At 39.4% G+C, this 22,578-nt stretch overlaps 1 protein-coding gene across 1 annotated transcript; it reads left to right on the forward strand.

Annotated features, from left to right (window-relative positions):
• The first annotated feature begins 1,632 nt into the window (after nt 1-1,632).
• CCT2 (chaperonin containing TCP1 subunit 2) lies at nt 1,633-19,494 on the forward strand. The gene is made up of 16 exons (XM_026001735.2): nt 1,633-1,791; nt 2,743-2,817; nt 2,939-3,004; nt 4,007-4,118; nt 4,628-4,704; nt 4,820-4,932; nt 5,730-5,932; nt 7,523-7,623; nt 7,817-7,944; nt 9,988-10,091; nt 13,024-13,143; nt 13,535-13,663; nt 13,860-13,963; nt 14,239-14,338; nt 15,502-15,643; nt 19,210-19,494. Exons 1-16 carry the CDS (start codon nt 1,789-1,791, stop codon nt 19,238-19,240), a joined length of 1,608 nt encoding a protein of 535 aa, XP_025857520.1. The 5' UTR covers nt 1,633-1,788; the 3' UTR covers nt 19,241-19,494.
• The last annotated feature ends 3,084 nt before the right edge of the window (nt 19,495-22,578 follow it).

Here is a 22,578-nt window from a genome sequence, read left to right on the forward strand (position 1 = left end):
TCACACTGCACAGCATAAAAATAAATGGGTATGGGCGGCTGGCTGGCTCAGTTGCAAAAGCATGTGACTACTGATGTCAGGGTCATGAGTTCTAGCCCCACACTGGGTGCAAGATTACTAAAAAAACAACAACAAAAAGGTAAAAACCCCAAAACTTTAAAAATATGTATATTAAACAAAATGGGTATGCTTATGTTCCAACCAAGCTTTATGGACACCACAATACAAATTTCATATGATATCAGCATGCCACGAAATAGTCTTCTTTCCTCCATCATTTAAAAATGAAAAAACCCATTCTTAACTCTCCAGCTGTAAAAAATCAGGTGGCAGGTCGGATTTGGTTTCCTCCCCAGAGCCCGTCAATCCCAGACGTAAACTATTCTTAAAGTTTATCTCCAGAGTTAAAAACAATTGAAAATGGGAAACACCCACCAGTGTTAGCAACCGCAGGTAAGTCCAAGCACTTGCTAAGTGATCCATTCATAAGTTGGTAAAAGACAACTAACAGATTTTTTTAAAGCACAAACATTTTACTGCAACCATCCTGGCCGGCTAACTTCAAATAGAAAATTTTGTCTTTTATTTTTATTTATTTTTTTGAAAATTTTGGTTTTTATTTTTATTTTTTGAAAGTTTTGTTTTTAATAATAAAACTGAAATATATGGGATCGACCTTAGTCTGTACCAACACATCATGTAAGAGTTTATTAGTCGTCTCTAGTAGTGGAGGGGAGAAAAGGAGCAAAATGTAAGCCCTGAAAATGAGCAAGCCGGGCACAGATCTCCACCAGCCTTCACAAGACTGTGTCCTAAACAATGTCCCATTAAAAACCGCTTTTTAAAATGCAATAAAAGGAGCGTAAGTTCAGAAACCATAAGCAAGTGAGAAAATGTTGGGAAGAAAAATTTTTTCTTTTGGAAGACTTCCGGCTTCATTTTATACTACTTTGGCATGGACTGTATTTATTTTCAAAATGGCTTTGTTTTTGTTTTTCTTGGCAAGTTTTATTGTGAGTTTTCTAATTATGAAGCAAAATCTCTTTTCTCCAATATGCTTTATGTGATAGTATTTAAAATTGATGTGAGTTATTATGTCAAAAACTGATCTATTAAAGAAGTAATTGGCCTTTCTGAGCTGATTTTTCCATCTTTTGTAATTATCTTTATTAAAAAATTGTACTTGGAAAAAAAAGGAGTATAAGTCTTCCTCGTCACTCAATAAATAACAATTAAAATTAAAACAGCAATAAAAATATTCAGTAATATAAGGTAACCCCCCCCAAAAAAATAAAACACCTGTCAAACTGCACAGCTTGCACAAGCTGAATGTGGTTGCTTCTGGGGAATTATTTTTTCGTTGTTAGTCTCTAACGCTCGAAAAGCTGTGCATCTGTGATATTTTTAAGGCGAATTTTTAAAGATGAAATTGGGGGGAGGGGCGGAAAGCTCCGTTGCTGTGGCAACGTGAGGCTCGGCGTCCCCTTTGTTTGCCGACGGCTCCACCCCTGACGTCGGCCCCGCCCCTAGTGGGCGGTGCCGCAGGGGGCGGAGCGTGAGCCGAAGCCCCGCCCCCTCCCGGTGTGACGTGCTACGTTTCCGACGCGGTCCTCCTCTCCCGACGGCTCCCCCGCCCTGGCCCAGAGGGCGGCGCCAGGCGGCAGCGGCGCGCGCCGGCCGGGCCCCGCCCCCTGCGGTTGAGCGTGTGCCGTCATTTCCGGCTTCTCTTCCCTCCGGTCCCAGGCGTGAGCCTTGAGGGGCGAGCGCGTGTGCCGAAGCCGCGGAACCATGGTGAGTCTGGCCCCGCGGCCCTGCCCAAGCCCCGCCGCCCCTCGCGTCCGTTCTCCCGTCGCCGCAGGCTCCTCGTGTCCGTCCCGCGAGGCCGCCCGCCGCGCATGGCGCGGGCCGCCGGCCGAGCCCTCCGTCGCTCCCGGCGCGGGGGGGGGGGGGCGGTGCGGGCCTCGGTGCCGCGTCTCGGGCGGGCTCGGCCGCTCCCAGGTTCCAACGCCCCGGGCTCAGCCCGCGCGGAGAAGCTTCTAGTGCCCGGGGCGGGCTGGCGCGGCAGGCCCCGCCCTCCGGGGCGGGGCGTGGAACCGCGGGCGCAGATGGAGGCCCCTGCCTACCTCGGCCTCAAAGCCACCTTAATCCATTTTTTTTTTTAAAGATTTATTTATTTATTCATGATACACACAGAGAGGGGCGGAGAAGCAGGCTCCACGCAGGAGCCTGACCTGGGCCTCGATCCCGTGACCCCGGGGTCACGCCCTGGGCCCAAGGCAGGCGCCAAACCGCTGAGCCACCCAGGGATCCCCAAGCCTTTTTTTTAAAAAAAAGATTTTATTTATTGATTAAAGCAGAGACACAGGCGGACGGAGAAGCAGGCTCCACGCGGAGAGCCCGACGCGGGACTCGACCCCAGGGTCACGGCCCGGGCCGCAGGTGGTGCTAGGGCTGCCCGGTGTTCAGCCTGCACAGCCCTCCTCCGCGCTGTGATGTTTACCCGGAGAGGGAGCGCCCGCAGATTCCCTCGTTCACACAGCTTTGCAGCCCCGCGTCCCCGCTTCCGCAGACCTCCGCCCCTGGGTGATGCACAACATCATTTGCTGGGAGAAGTGCCGTGAACTGACCTCCTCTTAAATGCCTACACGTATTTCTAGCAGGAATGCATCACTGTATATACACGTTAAATATTGGTATTCAAGCTGATTGTTGATTTTTTTTTTTCTTCTTCTTTCCTTTCAGGCGTCGCTTTCCCTCGCACCTGTGAACATCTTCAAGGCTGGAGCTGATGAAGAGAGAGCGGAGACGGCTCGGCTGGTAAGCCGCCTTCTCTCATTCTCTAAAAGCCTTGCTGTTGCACTTTAGGAATTTTCAGACTGTAAGATTGATTTTTACTTTTAATTTCTCTCTTTTTTTTCTTTTTTTTAAATTACTCCAGTCATCTTTTATTGGTGCCATTGCTATTGGAGACTTGGTGAAGAGCACCCTAGGACCTAAGGGCATGGTAAGGACAACAAGGAATCCTTATGGTTCAATGCTGCTTGAGACGCGTTGTTGGAAATCTAGTTAAGAACTCCCTCTCTGGGGATTTTTTTTTTTTTTTTTTAGGATTTTATTTATTCATTAGAGAGGCAGAGACACAGGCAGAGGGAGAAGCAGGCTCCATGCAGGGAGCCTCATGTGGGACTTGATCCCAGGACTTCAGGATCATGCCTTGAGCTAAAGGCAGATGCTTAGCCTCTGAGCTACCCAGGCATCCCTCTGGGGATGCTTTTTAAACTTCAAAATTAACTTTTATATATGTTAAGACATGGATAGGTTCTCTTTCCTAAAAATTAGAACAGTACTGATACAACTAAAGCCCCTTAGACCACCATCTTCAGTCCCTTCTCCAGTGACAACCATTCTTCTATCTGGATGTAAATATTCCCAATAGATTTAGGTACCTATTATGTGTTTTGTTACATGTATTCTTTAAAGATACTACTTTGTGTACTTTTTCTGTAGGTTTTTTAAAAAAATATTTTATTTATTCATGAGAGAGAGAGAGAGAGGCAGAGACACAGGCAGAGGGAGAAGCAGCCCCCACGCAGGGAGCCCAACGTGGGACTCAATCCCAGGTCTCCAGGATCAGGTTCTAGGCTGAAGGTGGCGCTCAGCTGCTGAGCTACCGGGGCTGCCCCTTTTCTGTAGGTTTTAAGAAAATCCTTTTTAGTATAGATAATCTGTATTTTCTATTTATTAAACCACATTGAGGGACACTTTGTTTTCATTGTTTTTGCTATTGTGGTGCTGAAACAACCTGGTTAATGTCTCCTTGTTTGAGTGTTTTTGGGGACAAACACCAGGGTTTGCTTACAGAGTGTATGCACTGGAAAAATTTGGATTTTTGCCAAATTGCCATCCAGAGTATTTACACGTTAGCAGAATATGAGAGTACTGATTGACTCGTACATTCTTCCAGATGTGTTTGTATCTTAACTTGAATCAAATCTGTTCCTTTTAGGATAAAATTCTGCTAAGCAGTGGACGAGATGCTTCCCTTATGGTAACTAATGATGGTGCAACTATTCTAAAAAACATCGGTGTGGACAATCCAGCAGCTAAAGTTTTAGTTGGTAAGTCTGAAAGTGATAAAGTTTTTTTACCATTTTTAAAACACATTTTTTTAAATTTATTTTTTAAAAGATTTTATTTATTTACTCATGAGAGACAGGGAGAGAGGCAGAGGGAGAAGCAGGCTCCATGCACGGAGCCGGATATGGGACTCGATCCCAGGACCCCAGGATCACGCCCTGAGCCGAAGGCAGGTGCTAAACCTCTGAGCCACCTGGGCACCCCTGAAATGATTTTTAACTAGGCTTTATTGACTACTTTCAGTTAATTGATGTCCAATTTTTAATTACTACCATTCGTAAACTAAAATCTTCTGAAGTGCCATGCAATTAATAATAAAACATTTCTAGGCTGAGAATCTCTAAAGGGTTTGTCCAGTGAGGAAACCTAGATAAGTGAGATTGAGGTTAGTAGTCAATATGTTTGGAGAATTAGGTAAGCTATGGAGAAGTAATTCAGAATGCATTTATATCAAATATAAATGAGTTACGAACTAGTTTCTTACTTTTAGATATGTCAAGGGTTCAAGATGATGAAGTTGGTGATGGTACTACCTCTGTTACTGTGCTAGCAGCAGAATTACTAAGGGTAAGGGTATCTGAGCAACTTTAACCTCATTTTACTGTTTTTTGCTCTTGTATCAGAAGTAGTTGAGTTCTTTCTGTGTGTTTTCTATTGAATGTTTTCCACTGTTTATTAATAGGAAGCAGAAACTTTGATTGCAAAAAAGATTCACCCACAGACCATCATTGCGGGTTGGAGAGAAGCCACAAAGGCAGCAAGACAGGCTCTGTTGAATTCTGCAGTTGATCATGGGTCAGTATACCAAAATAATACTGTTTTAAATTTTTGACATTTTTTTCAAAATGATGCTTGATGCAGGAAGTTTGGAGAATAGTGAAGAGCATACAGAAACATGACCCTGTTGTCTCATCCTGTCCCAATAACAAAACATCCCCACATTACACTCCAGAATGTAAATTCACAAAAAACAAAACAGAGTCATTGTGTAGAGGGTTTTTTAGCTTCTAACTTAATTGAATAATAAGCATATTTCTGAATGTTAATATTTTCTTCAATATTTTAACAGGTAAACATTTGATTATAGTGTAATTTATCTATCTAGAGTTGGAGATCTGTATTTTGATAAATTTAAGATTTACGATAACAGTTGTGACAAACCTCTTAACCAGAAAAATGTTTCAGGAAGTGTAATTGTTGGGTCCAAATGTATATGTGTATTTTAAGACATTTTTATTTACAAATAATTCTCTAGAAAACCTTTATTTTTCACTCTCGATAATCTGTATAGCATCTGTATAGCAATACTCATTTATCCATGTTCTTGAAGCATTTGGTATTATTTTGTCTGCTTGTGTTTCTATTTTGGTGTGCTGCCAGATTGGTGGGGAAGGTGTAGTATCCTTTAATTGTGCGTTTCTTGATTGCTGGTGAACTTTAATTCTTTGCCAAAGCTTAGAGCCCTGACTGAGGTGAAATTATCTTTTGACAAGTATTTGGATGAATTTTGAAAAGAAAAATAGGACTGATATCTTTGGAGAAGCATTTTTAAAACAGGCATGAGTCTTTTTTCTTTTTTTTTTTTCTTTTAGTTCTGACGAAGTTAAGTTCCGTCAAGATTTAATGAACATTGCGGGAACAACATTGTCCTCAAAACTTCTTACTCATCACAAAGACCACTTTACTCAGTTAGCCGTAGAAGCTGTTCTCAGACTGAAAGGCTCTGGTAATCTGGAGGCAATTCATGTCATCAAGAAGCTAGGAGGAAGTCTGGCAGATTCCTATTTAGATGAAGGTATGTGTGTGTTGAATATGGGAAAACAGGCTTTCGTCAGGTGTTGAAGGATAAATAGTGAATCTTTTTAGCTCGTTCGGACTAGTGACACTTTACAAAGCCAGAAAAGTCTTGAAGGGTACAAATCATATTGCAACCGTTTTTGTCTTTTTAATCCACTTCTCATACTTAACTGTGTGCTTCATTTCACACCATGCCAGCATTTCTTTGATAATCCAAAGGTTTCACTTTATACCTTGAAGTTCTTGCAGTCTCTAGTAAAGAAATTACAGTTTTAATAAAAGCTATCCTGAAATGGCACTTTTTCCAGGAAGTTTGTGTAAGTCGTATCATTTAGCTGGTAGGTATTGAAGTTTTAGTTCTTGGTTTTCTTAAAAAGTAATAAATGTTTTAGAAACTACAGTTTCCTTAGTAATAACATATTTTGTTCTTAGAGTATGAATTTTTCAAAATTCCTTTAAATTCAGTTAGCTAATGTAGTACACCATTAGTTTCATTTGCAGTGTTCAATAATTTATCAGTTGCATATGACATGTAGCGCCTATCGTATCACGTGCCTTGCTCAATGCCCATCACCCAGCTACCCCATCCCCCTACCCCGAAACATCTTTATATTGTATATAATTTACCAAATGTGTAAGCATTCTCTTCTATAGAGGAGAAACAGCTTTACCAGTGATTTGTCTCCAAATCTTACTGTATGTTATTTGTCTCTATTTCAAGGGAGTAACAATTCTGAAAATACTCTTGTTGAATTTATATGCAAGGGCTGTGTAGCATTTTTAATAGGGGCTAAGGGTGAGGAAAGGTAATGAAAACAGGATAGTACCATTTTTGAGTGTTCTGTACAAGTATTCTAATACAAATTTTGCTTAAAATGTCGTTTATTCCTCATGGTATCGATTCCAGTGATTGAGAATTAGGTTCATCTGAATAGAGCAGAAAACTCAAGATGGTAATGGCTTAAAAAGGTGAAAGTTATGTGTGCATCTAAAGGAAGCCTGGAAAGAGAATTCCAAATCACAGGCCCATAGACTGGAAACTAGAATCTTTGCCAGTGGTGATAACTCTTGTTTTACACATGAATAGCTAAGGTTAATTTGTCCAAGGTTGCACACATAGAGCCTGTAAGCAGCATGGACATGATTGGGGCTAGGTTTGTCTGACTCCATTGTACATGCATTTTTTTCTTTTCTTTTTTTAAATTTTATCACCAGCCTCAGTTCTTTAAAAAGTTTAGTAATCTCTAGCAATACCTTGTTTTCCTGAATCTTCACCATTTTTCTTTTGGGTTGGTTTTAAGCTAATGAAAGTGGACTTAGTAGCTTTATATTACAATCCACAACTGCATATTTTGTTACATGTGAAACAAGTTTCAAAATACTATGTTTATTCTTAATATTTGTGCTGTGCCCTTAAGATTTCTACCTGCTAAATTGATTTTTATGATCACTTGCTTTAGTGAAAAGCTTTATAGGTTCTAGGAGTTTGGGAATTGGGCTTAAATGTGTTCTTTGAAAGAGTAATTTAATAAAGCAGACATAAAGATTTATCAACATATTTTTGAAGTATTACAACACTCTATTGTAGGCTTTCTGTTGGATAAAAAAATTGGAGTAAATCAACCAAAACGAATTGAAAATGCTAAAATTCTCATTGCAAATACTGGTATGGATACAGACAAAATAAAGGTACGTTCACTATGTTTCTTGGAATTCTAATTATTAGCTGCTTTATAAACTCAGGCTCAAAATGAGTTGGCTAAAAATACCTAGACATATATGAATGTATTCAAATATGTCGTTTTAGTGTATTTACATAAAAATGTTTTTGCTGTGGGACTCTTAAAAGTAAAGAAAGTGATCCTGCTTTTCTTTGTCTTAGATATTTGGTTCCAGAGTAAGAGTTGATTCTACAGCAAAGGTTGCTGAAATAGAACATGCCGAAAAGGAAAAAATGAAGGAGAAAGTTGAACGTATTCTTAAGCATGGGATAAATTGCTTTATTAACAGGTCTGTATGCGCTTTTGCTAACAATATTTGTAATAATCTAATAAATGGTTTTTGTCTACACAGACTTAAGGAAATACTTCATATTGAATTAGTGACATGTTATTAGGAACTGGTGTTTTTTTTTCAGATAGAATTTTATAATGGCATTTGCGTCACAATGATGGTACTGTTTTATGTTAATATACTTAATAAGGTTTGTTACATTAATAAGTTTTCTGCTCTGGCAGTTATATTTTAGTCTTGGGCTATAGTATACATATAGTAGTAAATTTTTTTTTTTTGAAACTTTTTTTTTTTCCCAAAGATTTTATTTACTTATTAGAGACAGAGGCAGAGACACAGGCAGAGAGGGAGAAGCAGGTTCCACGCAGGGAGCCCAATGTGAGACTCGCTCCCTGGACCCAGGGATCATGACCTGAGCCAACCAGACGTCCCTGGTGAAGAGATTGAATTCCATATTAAGTGGTGGGAGTTTGAAGTAGCCAAAAACCAATAGCAAAGGAATAAAACAAGAATGAAGAGATGAAAAGTAATAGTTTTAGGTCTTTTTTTTTTTTTGTATGAAAGTATGTGTAAACTGTGAATTTTTAATTGTTAGTATCTAAAGTGTCTGTAGATTTTTGTTTTTCCTCAGAGGCAATAGAAAAGTTTTTTCAGTAAAACTAGAAAAGACTATAAAAAGTCCTGACTCTTTAAAAAAAAAAAAAAAAAAGTCATGACTCTATCCACTCCAGTGGTCTGAGGCAGCATAACACGGAATCCGTGTCCAGGAGGTAGGCACTCACTCACAGCTTTCTTCCATGCCTCTCTGGCCAGCTTCCTTCCATCTTTGAGTCCTTGATATTACGGGACCACATACCCAGGATCCAACGGTAGTGAGTGCCACCTCGCGGTAGGGTCTAGAGTGGGCAGTAGAGGAGTCCGGTACTCACCATGTCGCCCTTTTGCTCCAGAAGCCCAGGCTGGAGTTTGGGTAGAAAGACTTCTAATTGCTTCCAGGTTCAGGCGGCCTGAACCCACTGCTTTGAACTATTTGCTCATTCCTACCTCAGGGTCTCTGTCTAATTTTCTCTACTTAAATCCTTTGGATTGTTTTAAATGGTGAAAAGACCAAGAGGAACAGCATGTTCCTAGCAATAAAATGGCAGTGGTAACTTTGGCAGTTAATATTTGATGGAAAATCAAATATTTGCAGGGAGGGGCAAAGAGAATCCTAAGCAGGCTGCATGCCCAGTGTGGAGCCTGATGTGGGGCTCTATCCCACGGCCATGAAATCAGGACCTGAGCTGAAATCAAGAGTTGGGGGCTTAACTGAGCCAACCAGAGGAGACCCTTACACTGATTATTTGTTTAAAAATTTTTTTTAAGTTCTAAACTTCTAAATGTGTCCTTTTTACTCCTATTATAAAAATAACATGCTCATTTTGGGAGATAAAAAAGTATAAAAAAGGAACAATCTGAGGTCTAACCTTCCTGAAATTTTTATTAAGCCGACTTGTGTGTGTATGTGTGGTTTCTAATTCCAGTTTTTCACTTAGTTGTGAACATAGGACTTTATAACTTGCCTTTTTTTTTTTTTTTTTTGACTTAAACAGTATAAATTTTTACTTAAAATATCAAGCTTTCATCATTGGTAAATTGTGATTTGCACAAACACATTCCTGATAGACATTGAGTCATTGGTAGGTTTTGCTGTTGATTGTAAAAATTTGTATACATCCCTTCATTAAAGATTTTTAACATCTAAATTCATTTTCTTGCTGTAGAGCCTCCGAAGTGGAATTAAAGCATGTGAGCATTGATAGGTTTTTGATGGATTTCTGTTACATTGCTTTTCAGGATTATGGTCCGGTTTATCCTGTCAATAGCAATATAAAAAAACTATCTGTTTGCAGTGCTATTGTAGTTAAGTTATATAATTTATGAATTACTGCATAGGGAAGATAGGGGATTTCTAATTTGTATTTCCTTATTGGTAAGGAAAAAATGGTTCCGTGTTTTTTAGCCTTGTGAAGTAACAATTTTGAACATTTTTATTTATAGGCAGTTAATTTACAATTACCCTGAACAGCTCTTTGGTGCTGCTGGTGTTATGGCTATCGAACATGCAGATTTTGCAGGTGTGGAACGCCTAGCTCTTGTTACAGGTAGGAGAAAAAAGACATTAATTTCGAACATTAATCACTCTTGGATTTATTGAATGTTAATATATGTAATTTACACTGTTCAGAGTACAAAGACATACTATTTAAGGAACTTGAGAATATCTTCATTATTCTCAGAAACAGTTTTTGACATCCTTAGATAACCAAATTATCTGCCATGTTTGCTATAGCTATAGGTACCTTTTTGTTGCATTGTTTTAAAGATAATAGGTCTTTTCTCACAAATGCACAGACCAGTGTTCTACCCCTAGTCTAAAACTAAACCTTAAAAACTAAGTTTTATCTAGTTTATTCTTTGTTTATTTCCAGTGCTAAGTCTCAAATGCTTTGTGCCCTTTGCAGTAGTAAGTTATAATAGTAACGTTTACTGAACACTTGACTGTGTCAGAGAGTGTGGGTCCAGTGCTTAAACATTATTTCTGTTAACTTTTTTAAATTTGTGGAAGTAATGTTGAACTACGTGTGAAACAATCCAGCAGTGGATAATGAAAAGTTAGTATAGTGTGATACACTCTAATAGAGGTATGAGTTTGAAAATCCCAGTTGTGTAGAATAGAAATTTGTTTAAAAGTAAGATAATGTCTGACATCAAAATGACAATGAGCAACTTGTTAACTTTTTATTGTAGTAATAGTTTTTTAAATAACCACTAAGTAGCCCTTGAAAGACTACGTTTTGCAGCCTTTATTTTCTAATTTTCAAGGCTTTGAAAATGAATGAGTGGGTTGGAAAGTTGGTTTGGGATTCTGCAATGAGAATTAAGAAGAGGGTTTTGAGATATAAAATCAGTTTTCGAGTGCCATGAGTATTAGAAGTATGCTAATTATTATTAAGGGTAGAATTGGTTTCATCTCAGAGTAACTTATTAATCCACTCTTAATATTTTGAGAAGTGTGGTCTTCTGACCTAAAAAGAGATGTTTTTCCTTTAATTACTTTGAAGAGAGGTTACTTTAATTAAAGTTCTTTAAGAGCCATTACGGGGGGGGGGGGGGGGGGGGGGGGGGGATCCTGGGTGGCTCAGTGGTTTAGCGCCGCCTTCAGTCCAGGGCGTGATCCTGGAGAACTGGGATTGAGTCCCACATTTCTCACTATGCCTGTGTCTCTGCCTCTCTCTTTCTCTGTAACTCTCATGAATAAATAAAATCTAAAACAAAACAAAAAATTAATGTACTTCGAGTTTTTTTTTTTTTTTTTAAGATTTTATTTTTATTTATTTATTCATGATTGAGAGAAGCAGGCTCCCTGCAGGGGAGGGGGCCCAATGTGGGACTCGATCCCGGAAATCCAGGACCATGACCTGAGCTGAGGGCAGACACTCAACCACTGAGCCACCCAGGCATCCCCATATCTCTCTTCTCCCGTACAGAATTATCTCTAAGAGCCATTACATATCTATCACTTGCTTAAGGTGATAAAATTTACGGGGTAATTTCTCCTTTAAGGCAAAAAATTAAAAGATACGACGTAAATAAACGTTAATGATAGCAAATTCATGGGATAAGTTTGATATCGACTTGATACATTGCCACATACACTCAGAAGAAAATTCACTGCACGAAGCACAACCAAATGCAACGTTAACCCTGTGGTTCCTCCCATTCTTAACTTGTGTGTTGTCAAGATGTGTGAAGTTGGCTCTCGTAATGTCTAGAAATATTTTCTCAGATGTGGCTAAGTGAAAATTCTCATCAACCAAATTAGTCTCATTTTGGGGGTGTGGTGTCCCAAATATCTTGCGTCTCACATCTAGAACACATAGCAGGCTCAGGTGTAGACCAGTCAAGCTTCAGCTGTACAGATGAGTATAAATCAGCTGAGTTGGAAAGATCTGAGTCCTTTTAATAAATTTTCTGTAAATTAGATGTCAAGTATCAGTAATTTAGACTTAACAGTAAGGAGTATGAAAAGGGTTGGTTGTTGATGATAGAGGGAATCTGCTTTATTAAAAGAGTAATAAACTTAGAGAAAAATATTTTAAGATGGAAACAACTTTTGCAGTTAAAACCAGAAAAGGAAATGGCTGAACCTTTCAGTTTACACCATGGAAGATGGAAGGAAAATAGGAATAGAAATAAGACGCAGTAAAATATATTTAGTTTTTGTTTTGAAAGATTTTATTTATTTGAGAGAGAGTACATGGGAGAGGAGCTGCTGAGGGAGAGGGACAAGCAGACTCCACACTTGAGTGTGAGTGCGAGCCTGACACACCACTCTATCTCATGACCCTGAGATCATAACCTGAGCCAAAAGCAAGAGTTGGAGGCTTAACCGACTGAGCCACACAGGCGCCCCAAGATACATTTACTTTTTTGACACCTCATGAGGTTTGCTCTGGGAAATTCTTAATATAGGTCTCCCCTTTTTCTAAGTCTTACAGGGGCTTTCTGAGATTTCACTTGACGATTAGCAGGTTTCTGATACTCTAAGCAGTTTCTAATGTCTACATCTGTTGACGTAATGAACTAGTCGAATACTTTCTATTTTGGGAAATTGGATCATAAGGGTACTGGTTGTCTAGACCAGATTCAACAGAGAATCTGAATTTAAATTCAGGCTTAACAGTAAATGTTAAAATCCCAGTTTAACTTTATGGAAATAGAGTATGCACAGGTAAGTCTGAAAACAGGGTACTTGGATTTGAATCCCAGCTTCACCGTATTTTTGTTTGAGCTATGTAGCCTTGAATGAGAAGCTAAGTATCTCTTTGCCTCAATTTTATTATTTCGTATCGGGTAATAACATCTCTCATGAGAGTTTTTGTATAAAGATTAGTCAATTTATGTGAAGTGCTTAAAAGAGTGCTTGGTATATAGTAAGCAGTCAACTTAAATGTGTTCATTAGTTCTTGTTAGAAAACAACTTTTAAACATGTGCGTTTAATTCATTTAATTAACATATGTTCATGTTCATAGGTGGTGAAATTGCCTCTACCTTTGACCACCCAGAACTAGTGAAGCTTGGAAGTTGCAAGCTTATTGAGGAAGTCATGATTGGAGAAGATAAACTTATCCACTTTTCTGGGGTAGCCCTTGGTAAGTGATTATGTAGTTCCTGATTTAGGTTCCTAAATCTTTGATAGGCTCAATTGAATTTAAAAGAAATAGTTACTATGTTTAGTAGAATGTGATGTGTCTTAATTCTTGAGAAGCATAGGATGCATGTTAATTTCAGTCTCTTGAGGTCAGATTCATGTTAACCTTGCCTTTGTGAACAGTGTATATTCAACGTGATTGTTTTCTAGATAATTTAGAATTACTGTGAACATGGATTATTAGCAAAAAAGAATGTATAACAGCAGAGGACATGTTCATTTTTAAATCAAGTAGTAATCATAACCAGTATCTGCATAAATAGAAGACAAACTCTTACTGTTATGTAACTAAGTATTCACGGTGACCTAAGAATATTATTTTTTAACTTCAGGTGAAGCTTGTACCATTGTTCTGCGTGGTGCCACTCAACAGATTTTAGATGAAGCAGAAAGATCTTTGCATGATGCTCTTTGTGTTCTTGCCCAAACTGTGAAGGATTCTAGAACAGTGTATGGAGGAGGTAAGTGTTTTAAAAGTATTAAACCATGTTTTATAAAGACAGTGAATGTTTTGGCTATAATGATATGATATATATATATATAGTGCATTTATACTTAATTTTAAAATATTTTACACGTTTGAAGGAAAATCAGTAATTGAGTTTGTTGGAGATAACTAAACATCATATTTTACTGGAATTTCATTTTAATCTGAAGGCTGTTCTGAGATGCTGATGGCTCATGCTGTGACACAGCTTGCCAGTAGAACACCAGGCAAAGAAGCTGTTGCTATGGAGTCTTATGCTAAAGCACTGAGAATGGTAAGTCGATAAAGAGATCTGAATTTATAAATTTTGTGAGTGTTGATGGTTTTTTAAATGAATACATTTTTATGTCTTGGACACATTTGTGTTTTTGGCTTTAAGAAAAAACTGGTTCACACTGCTTGATTCTGTAGTTTATCTTTATGATGAGTAGTAATTACAAAGGGAACAATTTTACGTTGCGTATAAATGTATGATTTTTAAAAGTCCTAGGTGGAAGTAAATGAACTCTTAGAGTATAATGGTTACCGTTTGTCTTTTTCACTTTATAGCTGCCAACTATCATAGCTGATAACGCAGGCTACGACAGTGCAGACCTGGTGGCCCAGCTGCGAGCTGCCCACAGTGAAGGCAACACAACTGCTGGCCTGGGTAAGAAGTCGGTTAGAACCCTGTAATAAGTAAGGGTAATAACTCTTTACCAATTTTTTTTTTTTTTTTAAGATGAATTCTGGTAACCATAGAGAAGATTCCTGTGGTGCTTGCCTCTGTAACCATTACATATCTTAGGAGAATGTTTAACTTTCTATTTTCAGCACTCTCAGAAGTGTTCTTCATAAGGGATTATAGAGTTAGTTAGAAGACTTGTAATTAGTTTACTATGTGGTGGCTAGGATTTAAATACATAAATAGTACTAATATCCTGAAATAAATGTAAACTTTGTTAAGTTTTTTAGAGTATAATCAACATTAAATCCTAATCTCACTGGGAAACTTATTAAGAGATGAGACATTCTTGAGTGCAGATCTTTTTTTTTTTTTTTTTTCAGATCTTTGATACATAGATAAAAGTGGCCAAAGAGGTAGATTTAATAATTCAAATAGAAAAGTTTCCCAGTCAACTGTCCAAGACATAGGAGCAGTCATAGAGGATAGATAATTCTGCACCGGAGAAGAGAGAGCTAATAAATAATATCTGTCAAAAAGTCAAGTATTGCATTCTCCGAAAAGGAAAAGTAGATGGCTTTTGAATTCTCTTCCAGTTCTTAAGAATCCGTGGTAATTAGTGATGAGCGCATTTTTTGCAGTAATTTTATATATACGCGTGTACATGTATACACACATACACGCATGTATATAGATAAAAACAGGGGACAGCTGGGTGGCTCGGGGGTTGGGCACCTGCCTTCTGCCCAGGGCGTGATACTGGATTCCCGGGATTGAGTCCCGCATCAGGCTCCCTGCATAGGGCCTGCTTTCTCTGCTTATGTCTCTGCCTCTCTCCCTCTTTGTCTCTCATGAATAAATAAATAAAAATTAAAAAAAATAAAACAGGTGATTGGGTTTTCTGTGTAAAATTTCCATTACCTGACCTAGTTGTCTTCCATTAATACAGATGATCCAATAATTGACATTTTCATTTTCTAAAAGGCTTGAGTTAGGTTGATGAAATTTCTCTAACAAATTGAGTAGTGTGGTCTTGTAATCTCATTTTTCATAACAAGATTAATTTTATTTGTTGTATATCATTAGGGATATTTTGGTTAAATTTAGTTAAAATTGTAGTTGTTCAGTAAATTACTTTCTCTCTTCAGATATGAAGGAAGGTACCATCGGAGATATGGCAGTACTGGGTATAACAGAAAGTTTCCAAGTGAAGCGACAAGTTCTTTTGAGTGCAGCTGAAGCAGCAGAGGTGATTCTGCGTGTGGACAACATTATCAAAGCAGCACCAAGGTATTGTAGCATTTTAATGAACAGTTTTTAGGAAGCAACAAATAGATGATTGTATTTGGTAATTGTAGTTGATAGAAAAAGGCATTTCTGCGTAGCTAGCATGTTATGCATGTTATTTAAAATACGTAGTCACAACTCTTAGATTTAAGGCAGAAAAGCTTAGGAGGAGAGAGCTATGGGTGATATAGAGGAGCTCACAGGATTGAAAGGTCACATCAAGAGCCAGGCTTGAAAAGGTCAAAACCAGATTGGGAGTGAAGGGCTGTAGTAGTAAGAACAAATGTCTTTTTACCAGGCTGAGTCTGTAGGCTCCATGCTGGGAGCCGGATGCGGGACTTGATCCCGGGACTCCAGGATCACGCCTTGGGCCAAAGGCAGGCGCTAAACCGCTGAGCCACCCAGGATCCCCGCAGTTAATAATTTTAATTATTCTTACTAGTAGTTATTAAAAATGTTAATTTTGCCTGTTCAGTGGCCGTGGTTCAGGGATATGGGTGGGGAGGACGGTGGCTTGTACCAGTAGATACAGGTAAGGTTGGTGAGAAGAGTTGGTAAAAGATTTTGAAGTAGAGCCAGCGAAGTTTGATTATGGTTTGGATATAAGGTGTGAGAGAAAGGGAATGAAGGCTCATCCAAGGTTTTTCTTGGAGAAGTGAGAATTTCTCTTTATCTCAGATGCAGAAGACTTTGGGAAGGAGGGTGGGGGTGTCAGACTTGGACATTTGAGCTTTCCATTGTGAAAGCAGTTGGGTAGTTGAGTCTGTAGTTTAGGAGAGAAGTTTGAGGTGTGATTGCTAAGTTTAGGAGTTGTCAGCCTACATGTGGCATTCAAAGCCGTGAGACTGATTGTGTCCCCAAGGGAGGGAATGTAGCTAAAGGAAGAAAGCGGTTTTAAGCACTGAACACTTGAGAGCTCCAGTAGTAAGTTTAGGAAGATTCAGAGCAACTGGCAGAGGACACTAAAAAGGAACTTAAAAGTATGGATAAAGGATAATTATTAAAACTGGTTAATGGATACATGGGGATTCTTTATACAATCTCTATGTTTGAAATTTTCCATAATACAGAATTTGAAAGGTTGGGGGTGTGGGTGCCATTGAGGTAGGAGGAAGACCAGGAAATGTGTGTCTCAAAAGCCAAATGAAAAAGTGTTTAGGGGTGGGGAGTGATCACCACGGTGATAAGAATAAGTAAGATAAAGCCTGAAAATTGACCTTAAAGATTGATTTAGCAAAAAGAGGCCGTTGGTATTTTTACCAAGCAGTTTTGTGGAGTGGAGGGGACAAGTCTAAATTAGGTTCAACAGAGGCCAGGGGAAGAATTGGAGGAAATGTATGTATAAACTGCTTTCTTGGGGAGTCTCTTATGAATGGGAGCTAGAAGATATGGGTCTCTACAGTGAGCATTCAGTGCTGTCGGTGGGAGTGATCTCTGGGGGTGATGGATGCAGGAGGCGGGAGCAGCCCGCTGAGTGGCTGTGAGGAGGAATGGAAGAACAAGAGGAGGGCTTGGTTTTAGATGGGAGCACGGAGAGTTCGTTTCTGGAACAGGAGAGTAGGAGGAGCACTATGAGATTGCACCTTAAATGGACTCTGTCACAAGGATTCTCTGTGGGGAACCCGGTAACGCCCACTTCAGTGGCTTTCTTCCTGTGAATGGCAGCTGTTCTGTTAATATTAGAAGAAGGAAAGAGGAGAAAATAGCGATTTAGACATGGAGAGAAAAGGGGAAATGGTATTTAAATCTACTGTGGTATAGTGGAAGGAAAACTGGGCTGAAAAATCTGAAGATTCTCTGGTCCTGGTACTGTGATAGGGTAGGGTAATGAGTGCTCGTGTTTTGGAATGGAACATTGGTGAGGGAAGGAGAAGTTGAGAGTTTTCTTGGAATTATGCCAGCAAGTTGGTTAAGTATGGTTGTTTCCTCTTGTTTGTTTGGGGTTTTTTTTAAGATTTTAAAATATTTATTCATGAGAGACAACAGGCAGAGGGAGAAACAGGCTCCTTGTGGGGAACCTGATAGCAGTCTCGATCCCAGGACCCTGGGATCACAACCGGAGCCAAAGGCAGATGCTCAACTGCTAAGCCACCCAGGTGCCCCGTATCCTGTCTTTAAGCAAAATGATAGCAAAAGGAAACTGGTCTATCAGGTTTTCTGGGTTGGCAGCAAGGTCTGCCACCCACTCATCATTGCAGTGACTTGGTACCCTCAGCCACATTTGAAGTACACACGATAATACCTCGTTTGAGCTGATGTCACTGTATGTATGTATTTATTTATATTTTGTTTATTTATTCATGAGAGACAGAGACACAGGCAGAGGGAGAAGCAGGCTCCTTGGGTGGAGCCTGATGCAGGACTCGATCCCGGGACTCTAGGATCACGCACTGGGCAGAAGGCAGGCGCTAAACCGCTGAGCCACCCAGGCATCCCAGCTGTCACTGTTTTAGTGGTTTAAGTCTTTATTAAATTTGGTAGATGCTGTCAGTAATTTGCAGTAAAGAAACATTGAGTAATTGTGTTTAACTCCACCTTCTCAAATATACTGGACTCTGGGGACTCTTCATATTTTACCTCCAGGGGACTCGTTTTCCCGGAGTTGACCTGTGACAGCTGCTGGAGAACTTTTTCTGTTACCGATGTTTTTCAGCGTCCTGTAGTCATCCCATAAAACTTCCAGGGTTAAAGATCTTTTAAGGTTTTTAAAATGTTTATTCATGAGAGACACAAAGAGAGGGGCAGAGGAAGAAGCAGGCTCCCTGCAAGGAACCCGATGCGAAACTCGATCCCAGACCCTGGGATCACGCCCTGAGCTGCAGGCAGACAGACGCTCAACCACTGAGCCACTCGGGTGTCCTGAAGATCTTTTTCTATATGGTCCCAGTATGCTGCTCTTTGGATCTGTTTGTATGCTTTTTCTGCTTCTCTAAAATGATTGTTGTACTTGCCTCTAGAAGCAGTGCTTACATAGGCACTAAGTAAAAAAATTCTCTAGTACACCTGCCATGCCTCCTTCTTGAGAGATTCATTATTTTCTCACCAGAGAATAAAAGTTTAAAATCTAAGATGTATGTGAAAGGCATTGTCGATATACTTGAGTGAGTTGTCTGACCCTTTTCTAGCTTATTTGCTGGCATTTGTTTTCATTCGTTTAGGATAGTGATCCAGAGATGTTCATCTAGATGCCCAAAGCCTTGTCATTTTACAACTTCTGGTTAAGAGTAAACTGTCTTTGTCTTTGATTTAGTAAAATGACTAACACATTAATTGAAAACATGAATTAGCCTTTTTTGGGAAGAACGTGTATTTGTTAAATATGTTTAGAGAAGTTGAGAATTGTTAAATATCTATAGGTCTTCACATTCCACAGATTTTGTAATGGCTTCTTACTAATAGAGTAATAATTGAGGGATGTTAGTTACGAGGTAGAAACATCCTTGTTATAGGGTTTTAATGGTTTCAGGATTCCAGATGGGTTTGTATTTAATGTAAACCTTTGGTTACAATCCTGCTTTTCAGTTTTACCATTGCGTTTTTCTTAAGTGTCTGTTTTGTAATACTTGCAGGAAACGTGTCCCTGATCACCACCCCTGTTAAACATTCCCATGTGCTGTTGAGCTCTGGACCAGTTAGTTCATAGCAAAGTTGTGTTTGAAAGACTTCGCCCTCTCAAAGAAGACTGTGGAATCGAAGTTTATCTGTGGCTCTTATATCCTTAAGTTTGGACGTATAACTGACCTTCTATTTTAACATGGGTCTAATTTATTTGCTGTTTCATTTTCCATAAGATTCAGATGATTTAAAAGTTTGTTTCTCATACTGTGCATCAAAATAAAAATTTGAACAATTAATTGTTCTTATCTTAGTGGTTTGTATCATTTGGTTTTTTTTGGGGGGGGGTTGTATCATTTCTAATTATTTAATGGGAACAAAGGATTATACTCTATGGAGTTGTTTGGTTTAACTAATGATTGACCTTTATATGTTTTTGAAATAACGATCTTGTCCAGTCCAAGTTAGATGTGATAAATACAGGTTACTCTCTTGGTTTGTAATTGTATATAACCTTTGTTAGTGTTTAATTTTGTTTAGTAAAAGTATCTTAAAGTTTTAGTTCTCCATTTTGGGTAGTCTAAATACTGTTCTCTTACATAGAAGAAAATAATTATGGATTCTGTTCAAGTTTGAAGGGGTCCTGTTTTAATTTTTTTTTTTTAATTTTTATTTATTAATGATAGTCTCACAGAGAGAGAGGCAGAGACATAGGCAGAGGGAGAAGCAGGCTCCATGTACCGGAGCCCGACATGGGATTCGATCCTGGGTCTCCAGGATCACACCCTGGGCCAAAGGCAGGTGCCAAACTGCTACGCCACCCAGGGATCCCAGGGGTCCTGTTTTAAAAGTCGTTTGTTACAAGCTGCTTCTCAAGCATCTTTGATGCTTTAAAAAGGCAATATTCTCTTAAAGAAAATGGATGTGGTTAGATTTAAGCATTGTTGATTGTTGTGTTAGGGTTTATTGTTTTTGGCAAATGGATTCGAGAGTGATAAAGATAGGCATGTAAAGTTAATGGCTTAAAGGTGAATTTAGATTCGGAGATTATTCATCAGTGTATAGGAGAATGCCCAAGAAACGAGAGAAAGCCCAGTAATAGGTTGGTTGAGGTTTTATAAGGTACCTCTGCTACCTTAATGGGGAGACATTTTATTCCCATAGAGCAAAAAGGGTTTCTAAGAAACATGGATAAAACGACCTGTTTGGTTGTGTTTGTTTTTCTAAGGTAGGCGCCACATGGGGCTTGAAGCCGCATGCTCTACCAGCCGAGTCAGCCAGGCACCCCTATCCTGTTTTGTTTTTGTCTGAAAAGTTTGTCTCAACATTGTAATATAACTTTGGTAGAAGCTGTTAAAACTGGGGAAACTTGGTTTTCTTTGCGATACTAGTATATGTCCTCCAACATTCACATAAAGGAGAAACTTCCTGAGATGATCAAAAAGAATTGCACTGAATTTTTGTAAAGTACTTTATCACATCACAACATCCGTTTTCATCCCCACACCTGAGATGGAACAGGTGAACTTGTCATGACCAAGAAAACTTATAAGGGTTTCAGTAGAAGTGGGTTTGAACATCTGTCCTGAGTACTAAATAGCTGGAGTAAGATCTTACTTACAAGGAGTAAGATCTTACTTACAGGGATGCTTGAGCATGTTCTCTCCAGTGATCTTAAGTAAGCGTTCATCTAAAAAGAAGTAGAGACATGGCATCTTCATTGTCACATCCAAGATACTCCCTTCTTTGAATTCATATCCTTTGAAGCCCTTATTACGCTGTTGCCGTAAACCTAGACTATCTCAAGTTCACAAATTTTTAATGTCCAAATGTAAATACCAAGCTAGGCCTCATTCCTATAACAGTTTTAGAATAGAGTTCCTTATAACTCAGAAATCGTAGGTACGGAAGCAGCGAGTTTTTCACAAAACTTTTGTGCCATGGAATTAGAGGTTTAGAATGTGTGTTAACAGTAGCTACATGAGGGATCCCTGGGTGGCGCAGCGGTTTGGCGCCTGCCTTTGGCCCAGGGCGCGATCCTGGAGACCCGGAATCGAATCCCACATCAGGCTCCCGGTGCATGGAGCCTGCTTCTCCCTCTGCCTGTGTCTCTGCCTCTCTCTCTCTCTCTCTCTCTCTCTCTCTCTCTGTGACTATCATAAATAAATAAAAATTAAAAAAAAATTAAAAAAAAAAAAACAGTAGCTACATGAAAGATTGTGTGCTTAGGATCTTTATTCTAGGTGGCCTTCAGTTTTTCTTTGAAGGAAAATCTGTATCCTGTTTCTTCTCCTTTTCCTGTCCTCAAGCCAGGATCCATTCTTTGGCTGCTCGGAGGCCATCGGCCCATTTTTCTCGCGGACTACCTCTCAGCTGCCTGTGGTGGAACTGCAGGGGCAGTGGCAGGATCTGGGGTAGGGAATTGGTATCCCTCCTTCCTGCTTGTGTTGTCTCTGGAAACGGCTGCACCCCTGTGAGACCTGTCACTAGACTTTGACAGTCCCTTTTTTCATGCCTTTTAGCTCTTATTAGATTAGGGTGACATTTCTGTTCCCTGTTTCTCTAACCTCATGGTGATGACTGCTGCTATCTGGTTGTCTGGGTACTATCTTGATTCCCTACCCCCACCTCCCCAGTCTTATCTAGTAATAGGTCCTCTGTTAAGGTCTCTCCTTATGAACTGTGGGATGAATGCATTTTCCTGCCAGGACCTTGACTGATAAAAGTCAACAGAATACTCTTGTGCAGAGTCCTTTTCTAAAGTCTGCCTTGTTTTGTACCTACTCCAGTGTATTAGAACATCAACAGAAATGTAAAGAGGACTTTTTTTTTTTTGACTTTTTAAAATCAGAATTACTATGGAACATTTCATATTGTGAAAATGAACAAGAACAAACAAGTTCGGGTTTTTCTTTCTTTCCTTTTCTTTCTCAGTAGGCTCATTGCCTGGCGTGGAGCCCAGTACTCAACCCTGAGATCATGAGTCAGATGCTTAACCAACTGAGCCACCCAGGCGCCCATCAGATGTATTATTTATTTGGGGGGGGGGGGGCAGATTTATTTTTAAATTGAGCAGCACCTAACACCTCTTTCAAAGGGGTATTAAAACGATTATATGAATTGATTTACACAAGACCTGAAGGCAGTACCTGACCAATAGTGGTGTTCATAAGTGTCAGTCTGTCCCCTAACCCTGTGGGCTCAGTGCATGATCACATCTCCAAAAATCCGATAACCTGGTAGTATTGTAGTAGACAACTGATGATCCAAAGGTAAATTTCTGCTTCCTGTTCTCTTCTCCAGAAGTAGTCCAGAAAGGAAGAAAAGCCTGTAAACTTAATTTTTTCAATAGCATTAATACCCTTTCTATGGTGGTGAGATTA

The sequence above is a fragment of the Vulpes vulpes genome, chromosome 16 (genome assembly GCF_048418805.1).
Source record: "Vulpes vulpes isolate BD-2025 chromosome 16, VulVul3, whole genome shotgun sequence".
NCBI classification, from domain to species: Eukaryota; Metazoa; Chordata; class Mammalia; order Carnivora; family Canidae; genus Vulpes; species Vulpes vulpes.

What these genes read in the sequence shown, in the direction of transcription:
- CCT2 (XM_026001735.2), top strand. An exon ending in CCCTAGGACCTAAGGGCATG is followed by an intron (nt 3,005 to 4,006) that starts GTAAGGACAACA and finishes TGTTCCTTTTAG; the next exon opens with GATAAAATTCTGCTAAGCAG. An exon ending in AGCAGCTAAAGTTTTAGTTG is followed by an intron (nt 4,119 to 4,627) that starts GTAAGTCTGAAA and finishes TCTTACTTTTAG; the next exon opens with ATATGTCAAGGGTTCAAGAT.